Source organism: Mustelus asterias, chromosome 23, assembly GCF_964213995.1.
Source record: "Mustelus asterias chromosome 23, sMusAst1.hap1.1, whole genome shotgun sequence".
Taxonomy (NCBI): domain Eukaryota; kingdom Metazoa; phylum Chordata; class Chondrichthyes; order Carcharhiniformes; family Triakidae; genus Mustelus; species Mustelus asterias.
Window position 1 is genome coordinate 24,352,114 of NC_135823.1, and position 18,250 is coordinate 24,370,363.

General features: G+C 42.8%; 1 protein-coding gene across 2 annotated transcripts in view; it reads right to left on the bottom strand.

Moving 5' to 3' along the window:
• Positions 1 to 18,250, bottom strand: part of rnf216 (ring finger protein 216) — a 210,346-nt gene that overhangs the window by 39,079 nt on the left and 153,017 nt on the right. For both annotated transcript variants that reach the window (XM_078240136.1, XM_078240137.1), the window contains exons 14-15: positions 17,371 to 17,468; positions 3,959 to 4,181 (exon numbers count right to left, since the gene is read on the bottom strand). In XM_078240136.1, the coding sequence (XP_078096262.1) occupies positions 3,959 to 4,181; positions 17,371 to 17,468 (321 nt within the window). The remainder of the gene's footprint in view (positions 1 to 3,958; positions 4,182 to 17,370; positions 17,469 to 18,250) is intronic.

The following is an 18,250-nucleotide window of genomic DNA, read 5'->3' on the forward strand; positions in this document are numbered from 1 at the left end:
GGCATAGAAAATTTCCATTCATATTATTAGAGATGTACCTAATGACTCAACAAAGTTTAATCCTTTTGAATTAGTCTAGCTAGTAATATAAAAGAAGATAGGAAGAGTTTTTTTTCAATATATAAAAGGTGAGAGGGAGGCAAAAATAGACATTGGACCACTGGAAAATGAGGTTGGAGAAGTAATAACAGGAAATAAAGAAATGGCAGAGGAACTGAATAGTTACTTTGCATCAGTCTTCACGGTGGAAGACACCAGTGGGATGCCAGAGCTCCAGGAAAATCAGGGGGCACAGGTGAGTGTAGTGACCATCACTAGGGAGAAGGTTCTGGGGAAACAGAAAGAGATAGCTGAGGAAATTGTGGAGGCATTGGTGGTGATCTTTCAGGAAACACTGGAGGCAGGGAGGGCCCCAGAGGACTGGAAAGTAGCTAATGTAACACTGCTGTTTAAGAAGGGAGGGAGGCAGGCAGCAGACAGGAAATTATAGGCCGGTTAGCCTGACTTCGGTCACTGGCAAGATTTTAGAGTCCATTATTAAAGATGAGATCACAGAGTACTTAGAAGTGCATGATAAAGTAGGTCTGAGTCAGCGTGGCTTTGTCAAGGGGAGGTCATGTCTGACAAACTGTTAGAGTTCTTTGAGGTGGTAACAAGGAAGTTAGATAAAGGAGAACCAGTGGACGTGATTTATTTAGATTTCCACAAGGCCTTTGACAAGGTGCCGCATAGGAGGCTGTTAAATAAGTTAAGAGCCCATGGTGTTAAGGGTAAAGTCCTGGCATGGATAGAGGATTGGCTGACTGGCAGAAGGCGGAGAGTGGAGATAAAGGGGTCCATTTCAGGATGGCAGCCAGTGACTAGCGGTGTGCCTCAGGGGTCAGTACTGGGACCACAACTTTTTACCATATACATTAACGATTTGGAAGGAGGAGCCGAAGGCACTGTTGCTAAGTTTGCATATGATATAAAGATATGTAGAGGGGCAATAAGTATTGAGAAAGCAGGGGGGCTGCAGAAGGACTTGGACAGGTTAGGAGAGTGGGCAAAGAAGTGGCAGATGGAATACAACGTGACATAAATCCAACATCCCGGTTTAGACCGTCCTCATGTGTGCGAAACTTGGCTATCAGTTTCTGCTCAGTGACTCTGCGCTGTCGTGTGTCGTGAAGGCCGGGATGTTGGATTTATGTCACATTATCAGTAACCCCCACAGCTTGACTCCTGGACTTGCACAATTTCACAAGCTGTACTGTCTGGAGACAATACACATCTCTTTAACCTGTGTTGAATGCTCCCTCCACCCACATTGTCTGTGCATTTAAGACCTGGCTGGCTGTAGAGATTTGCATTCTAATCAGTATTCTGTAATTTGATTTGTGTCTGTGCCCTGTTTGAGAACAGAGACCACTCCATCTGACGAAGGAGCATTGCTCCGAAAGCTTATGGTATTTGCTACCAAATAAACCTGTTGGACTTTAACCTGGTGTAGTGAGACTTCTTACTGTGCTTACCCCAGTTCAACGCCGGCATCTCCACATCAATGGAAGAAGCCAGAGAGTGGTTGTGGAGGATTGTTTCTCTGAGTGGAGGCCTGTGACTAGTGGTGTGCCGCAGGGATCAGTGTTGGGTCCATTGTTGTTTGTCATCTATATCAATGATCTGGATGATAATGTGGTCAATTGGATCAGCAAGTTTGCTGATGATACAAAGATTGGAGGTGTAGTGGACAGTGAGGAAGGTTTTCAAAGCTTGCAGAGGGATTTGGACCAACTAGAAAAATGGGCTGAAAAATGGCAAATGGAATTTAACACAGACAAGTGTGAGATATTGGCTTTGGAAGGACAAACCAAAGAAGAACGTACAGGGTAAATGGTAGGACTCTGAAGAATGCAGTTGAACAGAGGGATCTGGGAATACAGGTACAGAATTCCCTAAAAGTGACGTCGCAGGTGGATAGGGTCATAAAGAGTGCCTTTGGTACATTGGCCTTTATAAATCGGAGTATCGAGTATAAAAGTTGGAGTGTTATGGTAAGGTTATATAAGGCATTGGTGAGGCCGAATTTGGAGTATTGTGTACAGTTTTGGTCACCTAGTTACAGGAAGGATGTAAATAAGATTGAAAGAGTGCAGAGAAGGTTCACAAGGATGTTGCCGGGACTTGAGAAGCTGAGTTACAGAGAGAGATTGAATAGGTTGGGACTTTATTCCCTGGAGCGTAGAAGATTGAGGGGAGATTTGATAGAGGTGTATAAGATTTTGATGGGTATAGATAGAGTGAATGCAAGCAGGCTTTTTCCGCTGAGGCTAGGGGAGAAAAAAACCAGAGGGCATGGGTTAAGGGTGAAAGGAGAAAAGTTTAAAGGGAATATTAGGGGGGGCTTCTTCACGCAGAGAGTGGTGGGAGTGTGGAATGAGCTGCCGGATAAAGTGGTAAATGCGGGCTCACTTTTAACATTTAAGAAAAACTTGGACGGGTTCATGGATGAGAGGGGTGTGGAGGGATATGGTCCAAGTGCAGGTCAGTGGGACTAGGCATAAAATGGTTCGGCACAGACAAGAAGGGCCAAAAGGCCTGTTTCTGAGCTGTAATTTTCTATGGTTCTAATAGGAAGAAACACATTGTAGAAAACACTGGAGTCCGTGTGAGTCGGTAGCTGCCTAGATTTCCCAGAAGACAGCAGAAATTTGGCATGTCAGCTACGACTCTCACCAACTTTTACAGATGCACCAAAGAAAGCATTCTTTCTGGTTGTATCACAGCTTGGTATGGCTCCTGCTCTGCCCAAGACCGCAAGGAACTACAAAAGGTTGTGAATGTCGCCCAATCCATCACTCAAACCAGCCTCCCATCCATTGACTCTGTCTACACTTCCTGCTGCCTCGGCAAAGCAGCCAGCATAATTAAGGACCCCAAGCATCCCGGACATTCTCTCTTCCACCTTCTTCCATTGGGAAAAAGATACAAAAGTCTGAGGTCACGCACCAACCGATTCAAGAACAGCTTCTTCCCTGCTGTTGTCAGACTTTTGAATGGACTTACCTTGCATTAAGTTGATCTTTCTTTACACCCTAGCTATGACTGTAACACTACATTCTGCACTCTCTCATTTCCTTCTCTATGAACGGTATGTTTTGTCTGTATAGCACGCAAGAAACAAGACATTTCACTGTATATTAATACGTGACAATCAAATCAAAAATAGTAGCTGGTCACATCTCCCAGGAGACAGCGTGGAAAAGGCCAGATCTGGGGAAACAGTTGCTGTCAGCCTCAGAGGACTCGCCAAGAGCAAAAAGACACTGTGGTAAAATTATTAAAATTCTATAAATTTAAAAACTTTTCAGGATAGTTGCCAAGCAAAAAGAATGTTAGCTCTGAGTGTAGTTTTAAGTTAAGATTTTTTGGAATGGTTTTAAATTACTGTTAGCTGTGTGAAACCATTCTTGTGTTTCAGTGTAATTTTTAATTTATTTTTAAAATGCATTTACTTGAATAAAAATCATCAAAAGTGGTCAGAGACATCATTTCCTGATTTCAGAACATCTCATACTATACATATTGCAAAAAACATTCTGGCAGCCATTTTAAGTTTCTCTTTGGGATTTGGGCAACTTGACATTTACCATCAGCCATGACTTAAGAGTATCCATTCCCCTGTAATGAGGATGGCATCACATCAATTAACATAGCTAATTGAACTAATACTTCAAAATTATTTTAAACAATTCCACCTGAACATGATGTCAGGGGTGGATTATCAGTACAATTGAATGTATGTTGAATTTTTGCCGCATGAACTGTTTTCTATAACCCTTTCAGTACAAGTGGCATTTTCTCTTTCTGTACAAGAGGCCCATCTCTGGAAAAACTAAAACAAGCCTCATTTGTCAAGTGATACATTAGAATTTTGCAGTGAAATTAACAAGATTGTTTGAAATGCACAGCACCTTACCTTAGGATCTGTCCATAATGAGCACCTCTTGCATAAACGGCAAGGTGCTCCCGGTGACCGTGGGTGTTGGCAGAAATGGTCGTACCCATTTATTGGAGCCCGGCAGAGGTAGCAGATCTGTGCCCCACAGCGACAGGACATCCTGTTGCACCCTTCTGATTTTATGAGGCCCATTGTACATTTGTGGCATTTCCTGATCGCTGCTGCGGTCATTTTCTCCTCACTGTAACACAAGATCACTGTGTGAATTCTCAATTTATTGGACAAGGCCAATGTTGATTACCTAAATCATAGAGTCATAGAAGTTTACAGCATGGAAACAGGCCCTTCAGCCCAACTTGTCCATGCCGCCCATTTTTTAAAAAACCCCTAAGCTAATCCCAATTGCCCACATTTGGCCCAAATCCCTCTATACCCATCTTACTCATGCAACTATCTAAATGCTTTTTAAAAGTCAAAATTGTATCCGCCTCTACTACTATCTCTGGTAGCTTGTTCCAGACACTCACCACCTGAAAAAATTGAGAAAAAATTGCCCCTCTGGATACTTTTGTATCTCTCCCCTCTCACCTTAAACCTATGCCCTCGAAATTTAGACTCCCCTACCTTTGGGAAAAGATATTGACTATCGAGCTAATCTGTGCCCCTCATTATTTTATAGACCTCTATAAGATCACCCCTCAGCCTCCTACGCTCCAGAGAAAAAAGTCCCAGTCTCTCCAGCCTCTCCTTATAACTCAAACCATCAAGTCCTGATAGCATCCTAGTAAACCTTTTCTGCACTCTTTCTAGTTTAATAATATCCTTTCTATAATCGGGTGACCAAATCGCTTTCTTTTAACGTTCCCCTCTCCTTCATACAATTCCTTGGGGGCTAGCAATTTGCCACGATACAGTGTGCCAGCTTTCAGATGGGATGTTAAACTCTCTTCGGTAAATGCAGAAGATCTCATGGCACGATATTGATGAGTAGGGGTGAGGGCTCTTGCCAGGATCCTGGGCAATATTTATCCCTCAACCAACATCACAAAGACAGATTATCTGGCCATTATCATATCACTGTCTGTGGGACCTCTGAGTGTAAATTGGCTGTTTCTTACATTAGAGCAGTACATACAAGTACCTCACTGATTGGAAAGGGCTTTGAGGTGACCCAAGGTCATGTGAGATTCTAATTAACCGCAAAACCTTCTGTCAAGTCCAATGTGATGCTGACAATGCACTTGCACAGCACATTCCAGTCGCAGTCTTTCTTAAAACGGTCCTCAACCACTGAAGCCATACAGGGTCCACCCCGGCGCTTCAGGGTGTACACCACATCCCTCATGACCTTGTCCAGGAACACCTTTAGGACCCCGCAGATCTCTCTTCACAGATCAGCCCGAAGGCACGCTTGACGCCCCAGTGAATAGTGATACCCTGGATGTTGCCCCGGAGCACTCTGCGGTGCTGCTTGGCTCTGCCTTTGCCCAGCCCCTTACCGCCTTTCCCTCTATCTAACATGATCAGCATTTTCTTAATGGGCTGGGATTTTAATTAAAAAAGATCCTGTTAGAGGGGTTCACAAAACCCTGGGACTTTAAAAACTAAGATTACTAAACAGAGGAAATTAACTCCCGGCACTTGTTGGTCAATAAAAAAAGCAGCATACTGTCTTTTGCGAATCTTTGTATTTAGCTGGGTTCAGCTCAACACTGAGCATGAGAGAAAACCCCCTCGCTTCAGATTCTCAAATAGACATCCAAACCAGGAAGGCATAATCCTTAATCTGTGGTCAATTAAAGTGATCTCAGGAGTGCCTTATACTTATTTTATACAAAGGTACTACTTGCATAGGCACTCACATAGATTTTAGATTTAAACAAACATTTTTCAATGTATTGTGCACCTTGGCCAAAATGCAAACTACCCTGGAGCATAATGGGAAGAGTAAATGAGACAGGCCACATTCTTTGGGAACAACACGCCACAGAATACAGTTATGTTATCAGAAAAGGCACAGAGAGTTCAAACTCTCATACTCTAGAAAATGAATAGAAGTATTCCCAAAGTATATAAAGTATTCAATTCCACTGATTAAAATATTCAATTCTTACTGATAATAAGGCAGAACGAGACAGTGGGGACATCACCTTTTCGACTCTGTGGCTTACGGTGAGAAAGCAACCTTAGAATCTTACGGATTTACCCAAGTGAGATTGCTTAGTAACAGTGGGTAGGAACTTCTGGGTCCTATAGACCAATGAATTCCTAATTCTGCTGGAAGACAGGATGCAATTGGCCAAGGTAAATAATGTGTACCAATGCGATTGGAACATCCAGTTAGGATGATAAGGTAGGCAGGAGAAATTGCGTTTTGAAAATGTAGAACCGTTTTGCCATTGCATTGTAAACTTCAGAAAGGAGTTGGCACGTCTGGTTGCCTTTTTCCCGGCACTTGTTGGTCAATAAAAAAAGCAGCATACTGTCTTTTGCGAATCTTTGTATTTAGCTGGGTTCAGCTCAACACTGAGCATCTGAGAGAAAACCCCCGCTTCAGATTCTCAAATAGACATCCAAACCAGGAAGGCATAATCCTTAATCTGTGGTCAATTAAAGTGATCTCAGGAGTGGCAGCACTTTGACCTCAGTAATCTTAATCTAGGGAGGGCGACTGGGTCATGGCGATTGGGCAGTACAAACATCACTAGTGAAGAAGGACCCTTGCATGAGGTATTAGATAGCTGCCAGCATCTATGGAGTCATTCCTCAGCTATAGTCAGCGACTCAAAAAAGGGAAAAAAGGTCAGTTAAAACCACAAGTTGAAAAATTAGAGTGACACATTTTAAAAGTATTTTTCACGTTTTCCAACAAAAAGGCAAAGTCTTTCACATTCTAGAACTGATATCCTGTTATGTGGAAACCACCCATGCTGTGGTAATTGTGTATTTTTAGACTGAACTAGGAAAGTTCAATTAAATTAGTCTAGATAGAGGGCCATAAATAACAGGCAATTGAGTAATGCTTTTCTATTTTTATGCTGGGGTCGTTCTACACCAGTCTGGAATTGTGCTGAGAAATATTTTACCTTTTTCCAATAAAGATTTTCCTAGCTTTGCAAGGTTGCCAAGACCATGCTAAGGATACATTTTATTGGTGGGCTCTGAGATGTCCGAGTACTTGTTCTGTGCTGAAGAGGAATTGCTTGGATCTGTTCACAATTTCTCATTCAAGAGTGGAGTTGTTTTCTTGCAACAAAAGGTTTAAATGATTCAATTTTGTTGCAAATGTGAGGACGACATATCTATGATGCAAAATGCTAACCAGTTGTATAAAAGGCATTGCGAGGGTCATCCTTTCTGTACAACCTATGGCTCTCAGTGCGCCTCACTCAATGTGGCTCTTCCTGCTTATATGCAGCAGGATGCATTGATGGTCTAAAAGGAAACCACATCTGACGGCCACGGCGTTTGGTGTTTAACGTCCTCAGGAAAATGGCAAATGCATCTGCCATTTCCTAAATTGCTATTGCATCTGCGCAACTAGGAAACAACATTTTCAGATGGCCGTGAACAGTTCTATACTAAGATACAATGAATTTCCTACCTTGGTAACTCTTTAGTGTCTGAACACAGTGCAGGTTTCCAATGCTAACATGTATTGCAGTTCAACTTAGCACACAGAATATATAAATGGAAAATATTAAGCTTCAATTTAAAAAATAAGACTATAAAGCTCTTTTTGTTAAGTGCTGGCACAGCATTCTGCTCTTTTTTTCCTGCCCCACAAAGTCAACACTCGCTTTGTGATTTTTGCCTTCAGCAGTCTGCTCTTTGGCTTGGTAGAGCAAATGTGTGTACCCTTGAAATTCCAAACTCCAACTGGGCTCTTTCAATTTGACTCAAGCAGACTCGTTAGACAAATTTTCTAATTGTCAATAGTGTGCTGCTGTGTAATTAAAATCTCCCTCCTCACCTTCAGAGAATTAGCTGAAAATCTTGCACCTTTACATTGAGAGATTAATTAGATTTACCCAACTCCTCCATTACAGAAGTCTGAAAGCTTTGCACAATGCAGAATAATCAAAATATTTCTTCCCTTTACAGTAGCAGTAACCCTACACTGAATTTCTCCCTTCCACTGACTGGCTCCATACAACACTAAAGTTACTAATAGACACCAATTGTACATGATGTAAAGCAAAGTTATATGTCACCCTTTATTTATTTTCCTTTCTGCTTTAAACACATGGTACTGAGCCAGATTGGGGGATGACCTATCCCTGCTCCATCACTAGGGGAACACCACAAATTCCAATTTCTTCAACACCTAACATTTTCTTGCTTTTAAACAGCACAAACTTACATCAATGTTGATCCTTAAGCCTGATGTTAAAGATCATTTAAGCATCAAACTGATCTACTTTCCATGGGTTCATTCTTGGCGCAGAACCATGTTAATCATTAAATTCAATAGGAGGCTACAGTGCATGTCAGCCTGTGTCAAGGAGTTAATTTTTGATTGGCATAGATATACTGGACCACAATTAGAAAATTCTTGGCAACTCTGACTTTTGGGCATGTGTCAGGAACATAGGAATTAGGAGCAGGAAGAGGCAATTCAGCCCCTCGAGTCCGCTCCGCCATTTAACATGATCATGGCTGATCTTATCCTGATCTCAACTCCACTTTCCTGCTTGCTCCCCATAGCCCTCTATCCTGCTTTCAATCAGAGACATATCCAGTTCTTTCTTGAATCTGTTGATTGATTCTGCCTCCACTGCGCTCTGGGGCAGTGAGTTCCACAGATTCACAATCATCTGAGAAAAGTAGTTTCTCCTCATCTCAGTTTTGAACCGACCTCCTCTCATTCCATATTTATGACCTCTGGTTCTAGATTGTCCCACAAGAACATCTGTTCGACATCCACCTTATCAATCCCCTTTAGCATTTTACATCCCTCAATCAGATCCCCCTCCTTCTTCTGAACTCCGGCGAGTATTGACCAAAGCTATTCAACCCTCCTCATATGACAGCCCTATCATCCCTGGATCAACCTGGTGAACCTTCTTTAAACTGCCTCCAGTGACACCACATCCATCCTCAAGCAAGGAGACCAAATCTGGACACAATACTCCAGGTATGGTCTCACCAATGCCTCATACAATTGCAACAACACTACTTTACTTTTAAAATCTAGTCGTTTTGCAATCAATGCCAATCAATCCACTTGAAAGGGATCATCAGCTTTTAGCATTGTTCTTTGAAAATTGTGGTCTGTAACTAAACACATCTAAACAAAATTAGAAAAAAAAATACCGTTTGCAAAATCTGTGGCAATAGTGAATAGGCCCAGAGTTCTATTGACGATACCTGCGTCTGGTGTCAAATATGCATACAGCTGAGTGGTTTAATGCGGCATTGGATGTTTTTGACAATCCACTATTCATCAGATATGTATTTCTTCATTAAGCTGAATATATATCCAATTAAATCACAGCAGGTAGCCTCTCCGATGGCTCAATGGTAACTGCACTGCCTGTGTGGAACGGAGAGCTACAAACCAAAGTCAACATTTCATTATTGATCTGGACTGAGTAAGTTGAGCAAAGGCAGATAGTTCTGATTATGATCTGGAAAACGCCAGAATGTGGCCATTGGATGAGGGCTGAAGAGGAGGGAAGGTATTTTTGTGGTGCTCCCCTCTGATAACTAAATATCCTGCCATTGATTGTAGATTTATCCAGATTTGGGGTGGCACGGTAGCACAGTGGTTAGCTTTGCTGCTTCACAGCTCCAGGGACCTGGGTTCGATTCCCGACTTGGGTCACTGTCTGTGTGGAGTTTGCACATTCTCCTCGTGTCTGCGTGGGTTTCCTCCGGGTGCTCCGGTTTCCTCCCACAGTCCAAAGATGTGCGGGTTAGGTTGATTGGCCATGCTAAAATTGCCCCTTAGTGTCCTGAGATGTGTAGGTTAGAGGGATTACTGGGTAAATAGGTAGGGATATGGGGGTAGGGCCTGGGTGGGATTGTGGTCGGTGCAGCCTCGAATGGCCTGTTTCTGCACTGTAGGGTTTCTATGATTCTTCTATGATTAAATCAGGAAGGACACCTGATTGGACTAGGTACCAAAGTGCTGCTCCTGTGAACATGTTTCAATATGAAATATCAGAAAAGGGGATAAAAACGGAGGAATGCTACTTTTCAACTTGGCAATCAGTTGGCGTTACCTTTGATAGTCATGCGGCACATTTCAGAAATGGGAGAGCTGTGGCAACAAACTGGAAATTTTCAAAAGAAAAAATGGTTTCCTGCAATCAACCCCTCTGGGACAGATGTTCAGTACAAATAGGAAATGTTGAGCAGGGCGGTGGGCAGGTGGAAATTCAAACCCTGATTAGTTGTTTTCCTGACTGGTTTCTTTTAACCTCACCTATGAATACCTGTTTTGTACTTACAAATGAATTTTGCACATGCAACATCAAAATTGGGTTCCAACAATGCTGAATTATCTCAAGTTGCCTATTTGTTCTACTGTCTCTGATACAATGCTGCTTGCCCAACATCCATTCTTGACAGAACCAAAATATCCTCCAACTGAATAGAGTAGACAAGCTACAAACATGTTCCCTTGCGACACAATACTGTCCTCACTTGGGCCATTCTCTTGGGCAACCAGAACTTCTCATGTTTCAGCACATGTTTTGGCCAAGCTCAGCTTCTGACTCCATACACTTTGCATCACAAAGATCTCCCACTTGCAATCTGTAATATTACTCCATCTGCAACCCATTTGCAGCTGAAACTGTCATTCATTCTTTAGTTACCTCCAGATTCAACTAGTCCAATACTCATTTGGCTAGACACCCATTTTCCATGTTTCACGAACTTGACTTCATTGAAAATTTTGCTGCACATATCTCAACTCGCACCAAATTCCTGTCAACCATCACTCCTGTGCTTGGTGAACTACATCAACTCACATTCCCCAACAGCTCATATGCTTGTTTAAATCCCTTTGTAGTCTCACCCTTCCAGTTTCTGTAACCTCACCGAGCCTGACAACCCTCAGAACTCTGCATTCCTCCTATCCTGGGATCTTGTGCATCCTCCAGTTCCAATCCTCATCATTGCCAGTGTGGGGTTTGCATGTTCTCCCCATGTGTGCGTGGGTTTCCTCCGGAAGCTCTGGTTTTCTCCCACAGTCCAAAGACATACGGGTATGGTGCATTGGCCATGCTAAAATTGCCCCTTCGTGTCCCAGGATGCATAGGTTAGAGAGATTAACAGGGTAAATATGCGGGGTTACAGTGATAGGGTCTAGGTGGGATTGTTGTCGGTACGGTCTTGATGGTCCGAATGGCCTCCTTCTGCACTGTCGGGTTTCTACAATTCTAATATCCATTTCGCTCCAAAACGTAGGAAATCCACCCTAAACTTTGCTGCCTTTTCACTTATATCATCCTTTTAAGATGCTCCTTAAAACTTCTGATTCCCTGACCAATCCTTGGCTATATGTGTCCATGTCTCCATCTTAGGTTCATGTTAATTTTATAAACCAGCTTGGGACATTTTATTACATTCAAAGGTGCTATAGAAATACATTTGTTGGTGTTTGATAGCAGAGTCTGCAGATTTATGTTATTTCTGAAATTATATTGTGACAATCTAAACTACGAATTGTGCTAACAATATACCAAGAGGGAAGAAACAATGTTTCATTTTTAATATTTTCTCTTTGGTGCATTTCTTTAGCCAGAAGGTAACAAGGTCAGATTTCTTGAACATGAGCACACAATCTCGGCAAGCACTCCATTGCCCCCTCTGCTCTCTCAGGTGCATGTAAAATATCCCATCGCGTTATTGCGAAGGACAGGGGAGTTCTTCCTGGTGAATACTTATTCTTCAAACAATATCATTTAAAACCAAAACAAATTTCAGGGCATTATCACATTTCCACTTATGCAATCTGTGCACAAATTGGTCGCTATGTTATCTACAGTAATTGTAAGTGGTTATAAAGTCCTTTGGGATAATCTAAATTGCTATAGAAACTATAGAAACATTATAGACTACTTTAAGCTGGAGTTCTGAATGTCCCATGTCTGAGAGATAGTGGTCGATATGGATGCTGCTAAATCAGTTCTATACTACCTTATATCAGGCCAGTAAATGTGTCAACAAGGATAAGCAGAATGGCACTTCAAACCACCTGGAAATCCAATGGTTTATAATTAAACATACCAGCTACCCAGTGTTTTAGATACTACAGTGTTTTAGATAATACAGATAGGAAATATACAGTAAATGGCAGAACCCTTAGGAGTATTGATAGACAAAGGGATCTGGGTGTACAGGTACACAGGTCACTGAAAGTGGCAATGCAGGTGGAGAAGGTAGTCAAGAAGGCATGCGGCATGCTTGCCTTCATCGGCCGGGGTATTGAGTTTAAAAATTGGCAAGTCATGTTGACACTTTATAGAACCTTAGTGAGGCCGCACTTGGAATATAGTGTTCAATTCTGGTCGCCACACTACCAGAAGGATGTGGAGGCTCTGGAGAGGGTACAGAAAAGATTTACCAGGATGTTGCCTGGTCTGGAGGGCATTAGCTATGAGGAGAGGTTGGAGAAACTTGGTTTGTTCTCACTGGAGCGACGGAGGTTGAGAGGAGACCTGATAGAAGTCTACAAGATTATGAGAGGCATGGACAGTGTGGATAGTCAGAAGCTTTTTCCCAGGGTGGAAGAGTCAATTACTAGGGAGCATAGGTTTAAGGTGCAAGGGGCAAGGTTTAAAAGAGGTGTACGAGGCAGACTTTTCACTCAGAGTAGTGGGTGCCTGGAACTCGTTGCCGGGGGAGATAGTGGAAGCGGATACGGTGACTTTTAAGGGGCGTCTTGACAAGTACATGAATGAGATGGGAATAGAGGGATATGGTCCCCGGAAGCGTAGGCGGTTTTAGTTAAGTCGGACAGCATGGTCAGTGCAGGCTTGGAGGGCCGTAGGGCCTGTTCCTGTGTTGTAATTTTCTTTGTTCTTTGTTAGTGGTCCATTCAGAATCAGTTATCACCAATATCACATTGGGAACTTGTGACCTAGTCTTTGCCCTGGAAATGTCATAGGGTGGCACAGTGGTTAGCACTGCTGCCTCACAGGGACCCTGGTTGGGACCCTGGTTCAATTGTGGTCTCGGGTGACTGTCTGTGTGGAGTTTGCATATTCTCCCCGTGTTGCGTGGGTTTCCTCCAGGTGCTCCAGTTTCCTCCCACAGTCCAAAGATGTGCGGGTTAGGTTGATTGGCCATGCTAAGCGTCAGGGGGACTAGCTGGGTAAATACGTGGGGTTATAGGGATAGAGCCCGGGTGGGACTGTTGTCGGTTCAGGCTTGATGGGCTGAATGGCCTCCATCTGCACTGTTGGGATTCTCTGATTCTATCATAGGAACAGGAAGAGGCCATTCAGCTCTTTGAGCCTGCTCTGCCACTAAATAATATAGTAAGAAGTTTAACAACACCAGGTTCAAGTCCAACAGGTTTATTTGGTAGCAAAAGCCACACAAGCTTTCGGAGCTCTTAGCCCCTTCTTCAGGTGAGTGGGAATTCTGTTCACAAACAGAGCTTATAAAGACACAGACTCAATTTAGATGAATAATGGTTGGAATGCGAATACTTACAACTAATCAAGTCTTTAAGAAACGAAACAATGTGAAACTCACATTGTTTCGTTTCTTAAAGACTTGATTAGTTGTAAGTATTCGCATTCCAACCATTATTCATGTAAATTGAGTCTGTGTCGTTATAAGCTCTGTTTGTGAACAGAATTCCCACTCACCTGAAGAAGGGGCTAAGAGCTCCGAAAGCTTGTGTGGCTTTTGCTACCAAATAAACCTGTTGGACTTGAACCTGGTGTTGTTAAACTTCTTACTGTGTTTACCCCCGTCCAACGCCGGCATCTCCACATCATTAAATAATATCACAGTTGATATGTATGCCAACCCAATTTACCTGACTTTGACCCATATGCCACAATACTCTTAACAAAAAATTCAATCGCGATTGTTTGAAATGATTTAGCAACCATAGCCTCTTGGAGCAGACACTTCAGAAGTAGAAAAAATTTCACTTCTGAATGGGCTAGCTCTAAGTTTATTATTTGTTCTTGATTAATTAAGAAACAGATTTTGTTTAATCTACCTTACCCCTTTAATCATTTCAAACACCTTGATTATATCCTCCCTTCATGTTCAGACCACTCCCTGCTTCCATCTATCAAAAGCACAAATTGGGGCATGGGGAAGGGGCAGCAGTAGAGACGTGCTTCGGTTTCAGTGACAGGTTTGTACTGCACTCAGCCCCAGGATAGCTGTTGGTCCTGCTGCTTAGAATCATAGAATCCCTACCGTACGGAAGGAGGCCACTCGGCCCATTGATTCTATACTAATCACAATCCCACCCAGGCCCTATTCCTGTAACCCCACACATTTACCCTGCTAATCCCCCTGATACTAGGGTCAATTTAGCATGGCCAATCAACCTAACTCACATATCTTTGAACCGGCTTCAAGCCACTCATTCTGCAGCTTCTCCTCCTGGAATGTGCCTGAGTGCTGGCACTGGGCAAAGACTAGGTCACAAGTTCCCAAATGCTGAATAACCAACAACTTGGATAAAATGCCAGTGGTCAGATGTTGCCTTTGCTGTATGACCTGTATGTTTGCCACAAATGCTTTCAGGATAGATGGGGAAATAATAATTTCAAAAATTCATAGTTGGGATACATCCTATAAAACATTACATTGCTCGCTAGGGATAGAAGCATCACTCAATATATTTATAGATCATAAAATGCACAGGTTTTGCAGAATGGGTACAATAGGCCTTAGCCAGAGGTGTGAAAAAGCCATTTCAAGTTCCTACCCATGATTGCAACACAGCGTTTGCCGCTGCAAGTCTGTGTGGCACTGCGGGGTGAAGGCAGCTCTGGGCTTGGTTCAGGAACTCCCTTTTAAATAGCTTACTGTGAGATACACAGTGTGGATTCATAAATGATGCATATCCAGATGGGCAAGATAGCAGAGGAAGCCTGTGAAACCAGTTATCACCTTCAAATGCAGAGAACATTGCAAAATACATTTAAACAATTCCACTAAATTAACTGCAATACAAATGGCACTGGTGTTGGATTACATTGGTTTTATTCATCTCACTGTGAAGTTGTGTTTTTGTACTGCCACTGTTTCTCACTGCAGGGTGGGTTTACTGAAATGAATTTTAAGCAAAATCCTAAAATTTCAGAGCAAAAACATTTCATGTATTTTTCCAAATTAGCATTAAAAAAAAATCAACTCCACCAAAACAATCATGCCTCACACGTTTACGTGACAAAGAATACATGTCACTACCTGGATTACAGGGCTACCTGGATCCACTACAGTTTGCCTACCACCGCAACAGGTCCACAGCAGACACCATTTCCCTGGCCCTGCACTCAACCCTGGAACACCTAGATAACAAGGACACCTATGCCAGACTTCTATTTATTGACTACAGCTCAGCCTTCAACACTATTATTCCTACGAAACTCATCTCCAATCTCTGTGGCCTGGGCCTCGGCACCTCCCTCTGCGACTGGATCCTGAACTTCCTAACTCTCAGACCACGATCAGTAAGGACAGGCAACAACCACCTCCTCCACAATCATCCTCAACACCGGTGCCCCACAAGGCTGTGTTCTCAGCCCCCTACTATACTCCTTATACACCTATGACTGTGCGGCCAAATTCCCCTCCAATTAGATTTTCAAGTTTGCTGACGACACCACCTTAGTGGGTCAGATCTCAAACAATGACGAGACAGAGTACAGGAATGAGATAGAGAATCTGGTGAATTGATGCAGCAACAATAATCTCTCCCTCAATGTCAACAAAACGAAGGAGATTGTCATCAACTTCAGGAAGCATAAAGGAGAACATGCCCCTGTCTACATCAATGGGGACGAAGTAGAAAGAGCTGAGAGCGTCAAGTTTTTAAGTGTTCAGATCACCAACAACCTGCCCTGGTTCCCCCATGCCGACACTATAGTTAAGAAAGTCCACCAACGTCTCTACTTTCTCAGAAGACCAAGGAAATTTGACACATCAGGTACGACTCTCACCAACTTTTATAGATGCACCATAGAAAGCATTCTTTCTAGTTGTGTCACAGCTTGGTATGGCTCCTGCTCTGCCCAAGACTGCAAGAAACTACGTTTTGTCTATATGTTTTGTCTATATAGCGCGCAAGAAACAATACCTTTCACTGTATGTTAATATATGTCACAATAATAAATCAAATCAAAAACATGTCCAATTCAATCTAAACTCTGTCCCTCAGCTGGTTCTGTTCTACTCCATTTCTTCTGGCTGTGACTATTTGTTTTCTGCCTCTCACCACCTCCTGTAAGAGTCTCTCTTGTCTCGTTCATATCTTCTCATGATCTTTCTCCTGTCAAATCTATACTTCCCATCACCCTCTCTCTCTCACTCCTTTCTGCATCCCTCTTTCTGCTCGGAGTTGTTTCTTTTTCTGAATTATGCGTTCTCAATTTCAATTTGATAACTGCTGAAAGATCTTCAGCCCGTCAGAAATGTATGTTTCAAAATGGAAAATATATTAAAGAAGATGGTGGCACAGTGATTAGCACTGCTGTCTCACTGTGGCAAGGGCTCGGGTTCAATTCCAGTCTTCGGTGACTGTGCGGAGACTGCATGTCCTCCCGTGTCAGCGTGAGTTTCCTCTGGGTGCTCTGGTTTTCTCCCACAGTCCAAAGATGTCGTTAGGTGAATTGGCCATGCTAAATTGCCCCAAGATGTGTACGTTATGGATTAGGCATGATAAAATGTGTGAAGTTACAGGAATTGGGCAGGGGCCAGATAATGTAATGGCGACACAGTGGTTAGCAATGCTGCCTCACAGCGCCAGGGACCTGGGTTCAATTCCCGGCTTGGATCACTGTCGATGCTGAATCTGCACATACTCTCTGTTTCTATGTGGGTTTCCTCCGTGTGCTCCGGTTTCCTCCTACAGTCCGAAAGATGTGCAGATTAGATGGATTAGCCATGCTAAATTCTCCCTCAGTGTACCCGAACAGGTGCCGGAGTGTGGCGACTCGGGGATTTTTTTTTAAACAGTGATTTCATTGCAGCCGACTTGTGACACGAATAAACTTAAAAACTTTATGATACTCTGTCGGAGAGCCAGTGCAGACTTGATGGGCCAAAATGGCCTCCTCTGCACTGTAGGGGTTCTATGATAAGTGATTTAAGAAAGCAAATTTTCAATCAATTCTCACCAGCTCCTGTAATGCCACTGCACAAAAGAACAAGATATTCAATTGAGATGTGACCATAAAATCTTTTTTGGACTGGAGTCCAAGATAAAGTCAGCTACTTACAATGATGTTCTGAATTTGATTTCATCTTTCTCAACCACCTGATCACACGATAGTCCAGCATGGTCCTTCCACAACACCTGACACTTCCTGCAACTTTCCTGGAAAAGAGGAGGAAAAGATTAATGAGAGACAATGAATTGTATTCACCCGAGTAAGAAGCAACAAGATATAATGCATTTCATAGAGGTACACTGCGTTGTTTCTGTTTGAAGCCTGCCATTTTGAGAATTACTTTTCTCAGGTGCAGGAGGGAATGTCTACAGATGAAAACTATTTTCTGTTAACACACAAGCACATATGAACAGATGGCAAGAGGAAAAAATGATAATAGCATCTCTTAAAGCAAACTTGGAAATTGTTAATGGACGTACTTCGAATACCTGTAAAACATTTTAACAGAGGAGAACGGAGGTGCTATTGGAGCTTGCAGTGGGTGGGTGGGGGTGGATGGGGGGAGGGGGGGGGGGAGCGTGAAAAGACTCATTGCATGGGAGATTGAGCGAGCGCAAAGAGTGTAAGTGTGCCTACTTTCACTCTCAAAACAACACATACTCACCCACACTGACTGTGGGAGTGGGTGTGAGGGAGCACCCTTAGACTTAGGACAACACATACTCACCCACACTGACTGTGGGAGTGGGTGTGAGGGAGCACCCTTAGACTAGGAGTGAGTCGGACACAAACATACACTTATCTTCTCACACTCTAATGGTCCTCTTTATTAATTATTTTTAAAAAAAACACAATTTGTTGCTTTAATGCTATTTTATTTTTGTGCAAGCTAATGTAAAATAAAATCATGTGCAATGCTGTGCCAAAACTTATCTTTCTGAAATGTTCTCATCAGTCCCTTGAGCAAGAAAAAACGGAAGCGTGCCAC